At 41.0% G+C, this 12892-nt stretch overlaps 1 protein-coding gene across 2 annotated transcripts in view; it reads left to right on the top strand.

Annotated features, from left to right (window-relative positions):
* Nucleotides 1-12684, top strand: part of Drd3 (dopamine receptor D3) — a 35763-nt gene extending 23079 nt beyond the window's left edge. The window contains exons 4-7 of one of the 2 annotated variants that reach the window (XM_026396027.2): nucleotides 6414-6610; nucleotides 10921-11053; nucleotides 11153-11200; nucleotides 12488-12684. In XM_026396027.2, the coding sequence (XP_026251812.1) occupies nucleotides 6414-6610; nucleotides 10921-11053; nucleotides 11153-11200; nucleotides 12488-12684 (575 nt within the window). Of the gene's footprint in view, nucleotides 1-6413; nucleotides 6611-10920; nucleotides 11201-12487 lie in introns of both variants that reach the window. The other variant, XM_026396019.2, reaches the window with a different exon arrangement.
* Nucleotides 12685-12892: the final 208 nt, after the last annotated feature.

Below are 12892 nucleotides of genomic sequence, written 5' to 3'. Positions count from 1 at the left end.
ATGATTTAGCGGTCAGAACATATTAGGAAAATAGGTTCTGGAGTCAGAAAAGTCTAGGTTCAATCTCCAGTTCTTTTTATCAGCTATGTCTCCTTAAACAAGCTACTTTCCTGAGTTCAGTTTCCTTATTGGTAATTTTGGGATAATAATACGGTGGAGTATAAACTTGAGTAAATTCAAATATAATAGATTCAGTCTGTATATTTCGTCAGAAAGTTTTCAAAATTTATTTTTACATTTGGTCCCCTACAAATAAGTCCAGTGACTTCATCTCTAAAATTATATGCTCCATATGAGCTCTATAACATATGACATATTAATATATGTAGCATTCATCTTTACTTATTACTGTTCAGGGTTATAATAAAATCATGCATATCTTTATATGTGATTTAGGGGATTTTTCAAAGCAAATTTCAAGTCTATATAATTTTTACTTCATTCATTGACCTTAGAATCTAACCTTACATACATTATAACTTCACCATACCTCCTTCATAGAGACATTTTGGGATTAAAAAAAAGGATTAAATTGAGATAACATCCGTAGACATGCCAAGCATATACCACCTACTCAAAATCTTTTTTCACTGTCACTTAAAGGTTAAGTGGCCAAGTAACCAAAAAATATTTCCCTAGGTAACCCAGAATATTCACAAAATATGATTGTTATCATTTGCTATTTTGATGTTTTTTATTATTTTTTAAAAAATAAATAACAGAAGAATGCATTACATTTCTTATTACACATATGTAGAGCACAATTTTTCATATCTCTGGTTGTATAAACACAAGACATGTGCATATTGCATAATCACTGGAAAACAGCACGCCTATGCTGCTAAAGAAGTTGGCCCCAGTTGGATGTGCTGGTGCACACCTGTAATCCCAGTGACTCAGGAGACTGAAACAGAAGGATCATAGGTTCAAGGCCAGCCTCAGCTATCTAGCAAGACACTGTTTCAAAATAAAAAATAATTAAAAAAAAAACGAGTAGGGATATGGCTCAGAAGTAGAGCACTCTTTCCATTCCCAGTGTCATGAGGAAGGAGGAGGAAAAGGAGAAGGGGAAGGAAGATGAGGAAGAAGGAGAAGAAGAAACTGACCCCACTAAAATACCCTATTTGGTGAGTGTTAAGACTGCTTTATGGGTTAGTCATATAACCAAGTCACCTTCTATAACCTTGTTCCTATGCACAAATGCATTCTAAGTGGAAATTTTTACTGTGGGGAGCTCACTACCATTTCTAGACCAAGGGACTGCATACCTGTGGACCTGCTGCAAATCCCCTGCAGAGTCTATCCAGAGTCTACCCACAAGCAACTCGACTTACCCTTACTTGTGCAGAGGCTGGTGGGGGACATCTACTCTCATAGACACACACACCCTGGGGACAGATAAAAACATCTCAGATTCTGACCTTAGACACATATCCCAGTTCATGTCAGCATCTAAGTGAAGAATGATGAGCTAATTGCAGAGTTGTTGTCCAGTGAGATCATTATTGTTCCAAAAAGAAAACTCAGTAAAATCTTTGCAAAAGGATTTTCAAATTTAGAATGGAGAAGGCAAAAAAGGCCTGTGACTAAGCACATGTACTCTGGTTGCTCTTGCTTCTCTCCAGATTTCTCTCTAAGTCTATTAATGACACTGCAGTAAGCCCTCCAATTATTCACATATTGTCAAAATGCCAGGTGCATTGTAAGAGCCTAATAGATAATAGCTGGTGTTGTTGTTATTATTTATTTTAAAAGTTTTCTTCTTAAAAAAAAGTTCTTTTTATTTTCTTCAAAAAAAAAGTTTTTCTTTTGATATTAGAGATGGAACCCAGGGGCTCTTTCCCTCTGAGCTACATTCCCAGTCCTTTTATTTTTATTTTGAGATAATATCTTTCTAAATTGCCAAGAGTCTCTCTAAGTTGCTGAGACTGGCCTCAAACATGCCATCCTCCTGCCTCAGCCTCTGGACCCTTTGGCATGCATCACTGTAGCCAACTTCTATGCCTCAAAATTTAATGACATATTTGCTTCAAGGAAGATCTAAACAGTGATAATTCTGCAGGCATTTGTAGGGGAGACCGGTTGTTCTTCTTAGAACACAGTTCAGAGAATTAGTGAGCAAAATCCAAAGCAGAGAATCCCAGCCATTCTTCCCTGCCTCTATCTGACTTTTATAGCAAAACTTCATTATCTTGATAGATGTTGATTCTTCTGGCAACAAGGAAGTTCCCAAGTTCATTCAAAAGAAAGTCCAAGATAAATGACTTCTCTCAACCATTCTTTCTATTTCCTCTGTGAAAAGTAGAGGGGGAAAGGGCAGGATGCTGCCAATAACATCTAATCATGGAAGTAGCTGGACTTTCACTAAGAAGTGCCAGACACATACAAAAATATATCTGGCAGACCTCTCCTTTTAAGGACATGGGGCTGCCCCATGCTGTTGTAAATTGTTAGAGAACACAAAATAGAGAAAATTTGAACTTCAATCTTTTCCAACTCGCAGCTGCTTTTATGCTCTGAGGAAACAGCACTGGGAGGTGGGATCTGGGCTCACAGACTTCCACAGCTGTGGGGCCTGGCTGACCAGTGTTGCCCCATCTCCCAGCAGAGGCCCAGCAGTCTACTGAAACATCACATCAACAGCCCTCACAACTGCAGAGCATAGTGTGTCGGTGCTAGAAGCAGCCTGAAAGATCTCTGAAGGAGTAGCTCAATCCTTTCATTTCACAGATAAGAAAAATAACTAGCATTCAAATTTCTGCTAAATCAGATGGCTATTGTGTTAGAAAAAAAAAAGAATTCTAGAATGAATAAGCAATAGATGGTGACAAGGGTTTAAGAAAACTTCAAGGAAGGAAAAACTTAAAGTTAAGAAAATCCTATCACCTGGCTTGATTTTCCTTTCAAAAAGAAATGCTATTTATTTGATTTTGGCAATAGAACATCTCACCTGACTTTCAGAACACTGAAACCCTAGGGATGGGGGCGAGCTTGGTTGCTCAGAAGTTAAAAGAAGAATAGAAGCATACAGTTAAAAGAATAATGGCTCATCCTAAAATCAGATTCATCAGCATCTCCTGTCTTTGGAATCAAGTTAAGGTCAAATCCTGCAATGAGTTTAAGTTCATGAATCTTTTTTTTTGTTTTTTGTTCTGGTACTGAGGATTGAATCCAGGGGCCCTCTGCCACTGAGATGCATCCCCAGCCCTTTTTATTATAAGTCAGCTAGTGCTTATTTTGAGACAGGGATAGTCTCCCTAAATTTCCCAGGCTGACCTCAAACTTGCCTCTCACCTCGACCTCCAGTCTCTGGGATTACAAGGGTTCATCAATCTTCTTTTGGCCTTGCTATTCACATCTCTGTGGGGCTCTCAAGTTCGCAGGCTGGTCCACAAAATCCTCTTAGATCCCTTAGTAGAGTTTTCTAGTGTTTTTATAAGATAGAACAGACCTTCATGCATAGTAATTGCTCTATAAAAGTTTGTTAAGTAAATAGATGACTCTTCACCATCATCCTTTCTTCCTTAAATGTTGAGCTTAGTTGAGATTGGAGATCCTTCACACCTCCCTGGCCTTCCCCCTTATCCTCCAGCCAATGAGTGCTTATGGCTGATATAAAATGCTTGTTTATACGTTTTGCTCATTTATTCATCTTTGTGCAGTTGTTCAATAACTGCCTGCATGGCATTGTTTGGCTTTCATCTCCTGGGGAGCCTCGGCTTCCTGGGGGGTTCCCTGCCCAGACCACCTCTTCAGGACTCAACAGAGAAGCTTTCAGAATCGCTGTTGTGTTCTGCCTCTCACTGCCCTGCCGACAGGATCCATACCCAGGCCAGGCCTGCTGGAGGCTGGTGTGGAGCCCCATTCATGGCCCCTGACTTCAGGGGCTTTCTGTGCAGCCCCAAGACCACACAGCATGGGAAAATTCCAGGAGAGGCTGCAAAACTTGATCAAAGGGTGGGCAGTGGTTTACTTAACCAGGGGAAGGAAGGAAGAGCTGGCAGTGCCAGTTCAGTGGTTGTCTAAGAGGGTCTGCATTGATCAGCCACCCTGAAGAAGCTATGTGCCCTCTCTTCACTTTCTCTCTCGTACACACACTTTCAATATTTTAACAGGAAAATAAACGCTTGCACATGATAAAACATTCATAAGGTGTAACGACATAATACGTAAGTTTATGTAGGTCTCCCTCCTGCCCCAGATTGCTTGCTCCCTCAGCCCCCTCCCTAGAAGTAAACACTAATAATCTTGAAAGATCAGGCTTGAAACAAGCACACTCACGAGTGTGTGTGTTTGTGTGTGTGTGTGTGTGTGTGTGTGTGTGTCCATTATTACATAAATAGAAGCATCCTATACCCACCTATCCTGACCCTGGATTTTTAAAAGTAGTAGTTTGTAGTTCATCTATAAAATTTAGAAGTTGGGTTCCCAGGACCCAGACGAAGGCAGAGAACAGTAGAGGATAAAGTGGAGGTACAAATAGGCTCACCAAGGATGGCAGCAAAATGAATCATGGAAAAGTAGCCCTGCCACCTGCCTGGCTGCTTCTCGCAGGCAAAAAAAAACAGCTAAGACTCCTCATTATAGGACACATTTCAATCATGGTCAGCTGCTGACAGCGGGGAGCTGATTTCACGGAAGAGATGTTCACTGCTTACATGGCTCCCTAGAGATTCAGAAAGACCACCAACTGACACCCCATCCCTCCTCCAACCTCATCAGACCCTGAATAATAGCAAAAGATGCCAGTTTGGTGACCACTGCCTAGGGACATAAGAGTCATTTCCTAAGGGATGCTGAAATGCTTTGGTTAAGATGATAAGGTCTTTACCTTCTTCACAGGAGAATAAAGAGTCTGGTGGCAGTGTTGTTGTCATTAAAATGCCTCACTGACCACTGAGCACACTCCCGCTTGTCATTTTAATTCTTAGCTATTGCTCCCTTCCTTTCCCTGCAAATATTGTCCACTCTAAGTCTCTCTTCATATTGCCACTCCAACTGATACCTTCCCTCTCAAGTTCACAAAGCTCAGGTAGGTAAACTATAGAGTAAAAGATAATAATCACTGCCATTTATTCTCATTAATTGTCACAATCACTATACAGGAAATATTTTTATCCTTTTTTATGGATAGTGAAAGTGAGACTTGGTGTAGTTAGGTAATATACCCAAGGTCACACAGTTACTGTATGGCAGACATAGGTCTCACACCTAGGTCATCTAGCCTTTATCTACCTCAGAAGACCAAGAAGCAGAATGAAGGCCCCCATGTGTCTGTCAGTTTCTTTCTCCCAGCACACATCAGAGGCTGTATCTCCCAAAGCCACATTTGGGTCGGGGAATTCCCAACCCTTTATGAAGATTGGGCCAAGTGTGCCAATAGTTATCGAAAACAGTTCTGGACAAAGCAAATAAATGAGCCATGTCACAATGGTAAAGGGAGGTAGAATGCCAAAATTACAGAAAGTACACGGGGTTTGCAGTCAGACTGGCTAGAGAAACGCATCTTTTAGGCTGTGTCGCCTTAAGCCACTTAATGAACCCATCTGAGCCTTAGTCTAACCATAGGAGCAGAGAGAGTAATGGAACCTCCCTCATATAATATTGCCATAATGATTAGTTCAGATAATGTGTTCAAGGCTCTTGGCACATCACCTGGCAGAAATTAGTCAGGCTACCCTTTCAAGGTGGAGCCCATTTCAGGCCCTAACCTGGGTATTGTAGGAACCTCAACATCTGCTAGGGAAGAAGGCAAGCTAGAGGGACCTCCTAAAGAGAGTGGCAGGGACACTTTGGACATAAGGCAGGGACAAGGACTCTTCTGAATTTGCATTCTCCACTGTGACAATATACTTCCAGTTCTCTTCCTATCCCACCCTGCCCAGTGCTAGGATGCCCTAAAAAAGCAAATGCTTGTCTTACATTCAGCCACCACCTGCCCCACATCCTGAATTCAAAAGAAGCTGCTTCCTTCCACCAATTTCAGCAGCCCATTCCTGCTTCTACATCAGGAGGCCCTTTGCTGGGGGTCACACCCCTCCTAGAGTCTCTGCCCTCCTGCTCTGCACCCTACCCCCAGACTCCCAGGCTGGATTTCTATGTGACACCACACCACCAGGAAGGAATCATTTGTCTATCTTCGCATTACCTTCTTCAAGGGCAGACACAGTGTCAATTCATCTTTGCAGCCCCAGTGCAGAGTGGTGCCTGGCATATAATTGTGGCTGAATTTTCTTTTTAAGTGAACTGTAAGACACTCAAAGATCGATTAGACCTCTTAGCCTCAAGGAGCTGACAACATAGTTGTCTGAGACTGCCTGTCCCCACCCTCCATTAGAAGGTGGAAGCAGTGCGGGTCACCTGGGTCCAAGCTCCATGCCAACTGTTAGCTTTCCCCCTTCTCTCACCCACAGGGGACCCCAGCGTCTGCTCCATCTCCAACCCTGATTTCGTTATCTACTCTTCAGTGGTGTCCTTCTATGTGCCCTTTGGGGTGACTGTCCTCGTCTATGCCAGGATCTATGTGGTGCTGAGACAAAGGAGACGGAAACGGATCCTCACTCGACAGAACAGTCAGTGCATCAGTGTCAGGCCCGGCTTCCCTCGACAAGTGAGCACCCTGGAGGGGGCAGAGGGTGGCAACACCAATCCCGGGCTTCCAGCCTGTCCTGCTACATGGGAGACAGAGATCTGGTACCACCTTCCAACCCATTGGTATTATCTATGCTTTGAAGGTAGCAAATTCAATCTCAAGCGTGCATTAACAGGCTCTGCTAGAACTCATTTTCTTAGCAAGATAATAGGAGAGTTTCTGGCTCCTTCTGCTTCCCTTCAGAGCCTTTTGTTTCCTCTAAAGGGCCAGCAGTTCAGATGTCCAATAAGGATTAAGGATTTATTTAATATTTTATCTTGTTGTTTTATTTTGCAGGGCTGGGATAGAGTAGGGTTTCAGAGTTTAGTGTGGCACTTGTACAATGCACTGCTGGTGGGTTCCCAGAACCAACTTTTTGTCTAAACCACTCAATCTAAGAATCACTGGGGTCTCTTGAAACCTTTTTTCCTTCCTGATCTGCCTAAGGCACTGACTAATTGGTGGAATGATTTGGGTCTTTCTAGGCTCTAAAGAAAGGTTGATCTTGCAATTGTATGGATTTTAAATTCTGCTAATTCCAGTGCCTGGCACATGGTAGCTTAGCACAAGTTACTCACTGAATGAATGAACTAATGCCAATTGCTTATAATCTACTAGGGAAGGGATCATGGGAATGTTATATGGCCTCTGTCTTCATGGAACTTTGGATCTAACAAATAAAGCTCACTTCCACCTAAAACCAATGAACAGCTCAGAACTGAGCGGGATGTTTGCCAAATGTGAGGTGCAGCCAATTAAGCATCCAGGTATAAAATGCTGTGGAGGTTATGAAAAGAGAAAGACAAAAATTCTCAGGAAAAAAAAACTTCTTAGACACAGTAGAACTGAGATTAACCTTAAAGGCAGAACCAATTTGGATGTCTAGATCAATTTCTGATGACCTAAGTGAAAGTCTGACTCTCAAAGTTGAAGTCCCAAGGATATGAATATGTTGCATTGAAAGCAATGTCGGGCTGCATGATTACATATGACAGGGCTCAACTATGCAGAGCTCAGCCCAGAACTGACTGCCTCTCCTTCAACTTACCCTAGTCTTCCTGTCTGCAGCTACACCCTACTCGGCAGTTTTCAATAAGGTCCAGGTTTCCATCAGATACCACAGGAAAAATGGTAAGTAGGCCATGATGTGTATCATAGGAAAAGAATGAGATGCTGATTTGTCTTGATTCCATTCCCATTTCAACATGTAATCTAGTCCTGATTCCACACATATATTTGCACTACCTGACAAAATCTGAGAGTCATGATTTAAGCTTCAGAAAGGGATTCACCAAATAATATTCAGAAAGCATGTGACTGTTGGACTAGATCCCAATGACTGAAGCCAATGACTCTTAGATGTGGTTTGAAGATGCCACAGCCACTTGCATTAAAGCAAACAGGATGTCAATGAAACACATGTGAACAGATCCAAAGAAAGCAGGGAGAGGAGACTTTCAAGTGCCATATTTGCCACTGAACATGAAGAAGACCAAGAAAATTTTATGGTCACCTGAGTGTTCTCCTTCTAATTCAAGCCAGCCTGCCTCCCTATCTCCCAGAATCAGAATGGAGCCTGGAGGTGTTCAATATAATTCAGTATTCCTCTCCCTGAACTCCACATTAGGGATAAAATGTCAGAAATCCAAAAAGCTTTGAATCTTGTCCAGTCTCTTTATAGTTAATTAACCACTTTTTACACAGGTCTGATGTAGCAATTAGAGACTCTTTTGTTGTAAATCCTGAAAAATAGTTAAGCAGCTTAAAGTTGCCCATTGTAAATCCAAGGTCTGAGGAGCCTCCAAGGCCAAAGGAGATGTGTTGATACAAAGGTGAGATTGAAAAGCGGAGCAGCTTCATTGCCAGAAGTGTGAAGAATTAGGCTCTGTCCTGCCATCTGGAATTGGAGATCTCTGCCAGCCATACACAGGAATCCAGTGTTTTCCTCAGATCAGGGAGGTAGTAAAAAGGATTTGCAGAGAGAGCTGAAAAATACACTCACCAACATAATATCTTGGAAGAATCACTTTTTTCCAATGTTCTCCAGTTTTAGATTTCATAGGTATTTCCAAGATTTTGATGCCATACCCCTGGTATCAAGAACAATGCATTAGCTGGGAGCAGTGGCACATACCTATAATCCCAGCAGCTCAGGAGGCTGAGGCAGGAGGATTTCAAGTTCAAAGCCAGCCTCAGCAAAAGCAAGGCAGTAAGCAACTCAGTGAGACCCTGTCTCTAAAAAAAATACAAAATAGGGCTGGGGATGTGACTCAGTAGTCAAAAAAGAACACTACATTAGAAGTTAAATGTTGCTATTATAAAAGATCAATACATGCCAGCTTTATCATAAGTGTAATCTTGATTATAAATTATCAAAATATAATATGCTCATATTAATTAGGAAATTCCATCAACATGAAAAACATAAATTTTTTATTTTTTGTTTTTTGTTTTGCAGGGGTAGGGTTGGTTTTAGGGTTTTGTTTTATTTTGTGTTTTGGGGGGCAATACTGGGGATTGAACCCAGGGTAACCTTACCACTGAACTACATTCTCAAGCCTTTCATTTTTATTTTAAGACAGTCTTCCTAACTTCCCCAGAGTGACTTTGAACTTGCATTTCTCCTGCCCTTAATATCTCAGGTCACTGGGATTATAGGCATGTGCCATCCCTCCCAGCTTAAAGCCAAAAGCTTTAAAAGTATATATTCTCCTAGAATTCCTTTTTGCTAAGCAGTTTTTAAAACACTAGATCACCTTGATGACCCCCTTGCATTTACTCAGTGTTTATGAGTATGATTTCTTGAACTAAGTAGAGAAAAGCAAAGGATTAGGGGGACCAACACTGACCATTTATGTAGAAAGGAAATGTATCAGAAAACTGGTCAGGCAGCTCAGAGACTCAGTAAGATGTCTGAAGAAGGGCTCCTAAAGATGTTGTTCATTATCAGGAATAATCTGGTTAGAAGACCTCACACATAGGACATTGAATATCACCACTATTAGTGGAATCCTGAAGTCTCCCTGCTTCACTAGTTCCAGTTCAAAGCCACAGGTCTGAAATCTATGATTGCCCCAGTTTGGTTCATGTACCAGAGCTCTAGCTGCCTGGAAGGACTGGAGAGAGGATGTGTGGTGAATAGTTGGCTTTATGGTAATGAGAGTTGGGTACTCCTGCCTGCTATTCAGGGTTGACACAAATGTCTGATTCATCAAACATAAAAAGAAGTTATGATATTGAGCACAATATTCAAACTGACCTCCCCCTGGCAAAATACCGGAAAAAAATCACATTCTGTTTTCTACTCTCAGAGGCCACTCATCTCAAACCCATTTTTCCCAGTTTGTTTTTGGTTTTATAAATGAGGCTCAGAGATATCAAATTAACTTACTAAAGAATATCTACTAAGTGAGAAATCTGAGATGAAAATCCTTGGGGTTTTTTTCCTTTTCTTATTTTTTTAAACTTTCTATTATGGAAAATTTTATTAAAAAAGTAGAAAGACAAATATAACAAACTCTGTAGTCACAATCAACCACCTTTCAGCAATTATCAGCTTGTGGTCAATCTTGCAAATCTGTGCTGCCTCCTACGTTTGCACCCCTCCCTGGCTATTGTGAAGCAAATCTCAAATCTCAAATACATTATTTTAACTGAAAATATTTATGTAACAGCCTCTAAAGGATATGGACTCAGTTACAAAGCACATTATCCCAATACCACATGACACCAAAAAAATTAATAATAGTTCTCTAATATCATTAAGTGTACAGTCAAAGTTCAAATTTCCCCAATTGTCTTACACATTTTTTGTTTGTTTGAATCATAATTCAAATAAGGTCCATAATTTGCAATTGGTTAAATGTTGTTATTGTTCTTGTTACAAAAATATTGAAGAAAAGGAATCATTTCTCTTGTAGAGTTCCCACATTCCATGTTTTGTTGCCTATATTCCAGTGGGGTCACTTACTGTATTCCTCTGTATTATCTGCTCATTCTTATTCAAAAGGGCCAGACTACAGTCTTCTGCTACCCTCCTCAAGGGATTGCTGTGATCATCCAATGTTCTATATGTGGGAGGAGGCTTTTGAGTTGTAAAGTCAAAAGCAAATTCCATTTCCCTTAACTTGCCATGGTCCTGCCCACTCTCTCAGATAGTCTTTCTGTGACTTTCATAAATGATGCCCTCTTCTTCCTTCTTCACATTTTCTGTCGCCTTCTGGAACATACATACAGAAGCTAAGTAATATTCTCAGAAATTTCAAACCCCTCTCTTTTCACACCTGCAGCCCCTCTCTCCTGGCCAGTCACACTCGGAGCTGAAGCGCTACTATAGCATCTGCCAAGATACTGCCTTGAGGCAACCAGGCTTCCAAGAAGAAGGAGAGTTGAAAAAGGAGGAGATGACGCGGAACTCCCTCAGCCCCACTATGGCACCCAAGCTCAGCTTAGAAGTTAGAAAACTCAGTAATGGCAGGTTATCAACATCCCTGAAGCTAGGACCCCTGCAACCTCGGGCAGTGCCACTTCGAGAAAAGAAGGCAACCCAGATGGTAGTCATTGTACTTGGTAAGTGTAAGTTGGTGAGTGTTGGGTTGGGCTAGATTAGATTGGGTTAGGTTTAGTTAGTTGGAGTTGGTGGTAGGTGCTAGAGTAGCCACATTTGACAAAAAATGGAAATTCAATGATTATAATTTCATAAAATGGTTATGATACAATTAAAAACACTTTTGTATAAATATTAACACTGGTGGAAATTCAAAAGAAATTTATGAAGCTGAACAAGCTACCTAATTGAGTTGTATTTTGCTGTCATGTGGAATTATAATGTATAAATCAAATAATAATGAAATAAAAGGATCTGAGACATGTTGGATATTTAACAAATGCTTACTTATTTTTAAATATTAAATTAAAAAATAGGGATGCAAAACACTTTGTCATTTGTATGGTAAGATAACATCTAGGTTATTTTAATGCAAAGAAAAAAGACTGAAAAGAAATTCAGAGAAAAGTCAAAAGTGATTATCTTTGAGTGGTAGGTGGTAATTTTTCTTCTATTTTTCTGTATTTACCAAGTTTTCCATGAAGTATATAATCAAGGTTAATTTTATGGTAGAAAAAGTATAAACTTTATTTAAATAATGAAGTTAAAAATTGCTAAGTCACAAGTGCCATGTAGATTAAAGAAAGCAATTCAGCCTGTTCAGAGGTACTGACAAAACCCAATGAAGGACTTGACTAGAACCTTCCCCAAGGTTATCTCCCCCACAGCAGGAACAGTGACAACCACATCTTTAGTCTTTGTATGAGAGCCTAAGATCATGTCTCACATATGTAGACACTGAATAAATGTCTGAATTGAATTGAGAAGGAGAAAAGACTAGTTCAGAATTACCTAACCACTAAACTAAAAATTGGTTTAGTAACATACGCTTGAGGTGAATCAAAGGCATTAGCAGTTTTCTCATCTTAAAAAGTGGCACAGCTGGCACAGTGGTGCACACCTGTAATCCCAGCGTCTTGGAAGGCTGAGGCAGGAGGATCACAAGTTCAAAGCCAGCCTCAGCAAAAGTGAGGTTCTAAGCAACTCAGTGAGACCCTGTCTCTAAATAAAACACAAAATAGGGCTGGAGATGTGGCTCAGTGGCTGAATACTCCCCAAGTTCAACCCCTAGTACAAAAAAAAAAAAGAAAGAAAGAAAGAAAGAAAAGTGGCAAGTGGCTAATTGCAGATGGTTATCTAAAACTTCTAGTATAATAGCTTCATAAAGCAGATACTCAGAAGTCATTTTCATGTTATAATAAAGGGGTAAGCAAAAACCTTACCCACTCTTTCTTTCTTTGCAATCTTAGGAGCCTTCATCGTCTGCTGGCTGCCCTTCTTCTTGACCCATGTTCTCAATACCCACTGCCAAGCTTGCCACGTGTCCCCAGAGCTCTACAGTGCCACAACATGGCTGGGTTATATGAATAGCGCCCTTAACCCTGTGATCTACACCACCTTCAATGCAGAGTTCCGCAAAGCCTTCCTCAAGATCCTGTCTTGCTGAAAAAGAGGTGGCAGCACTCCCTGTATCCACCTCCAACCACCAGGCTGTTGGACCCCTGACCAGAGCCTGCTCAGAAAGACCATGCATTGTCCTTGGCATGTGGTAAAAGGAAGATTGCTGGACTAGGGTGCCCCTGCATGGCAGGTGTAAACAACTGCTTACTCCAAAATAGAATGTTCTACCTCCCCAGCTAACATCTGATTTCCTT

The sequence above is a fragment of the Urocitellus parryii genome, chromosome 2, assembly GCF_045843805.1.
Source record: "Urocitellus parryii isolate mUroPar1 chromosome 2, mUroPar1.hap1, whole genome shotgun sequence".
In the NCBI taxonomy this organism is placed as follows: domain Eukaryota; kingdom Metazoa; phylum Chordata; class Mammalia; order Rodentia; family Sciuridae; genus Urocitellus; species Urocitellus parryii.
This window is presented reverse-complemented; position numbering and strand designations above follow the sequence as displayed.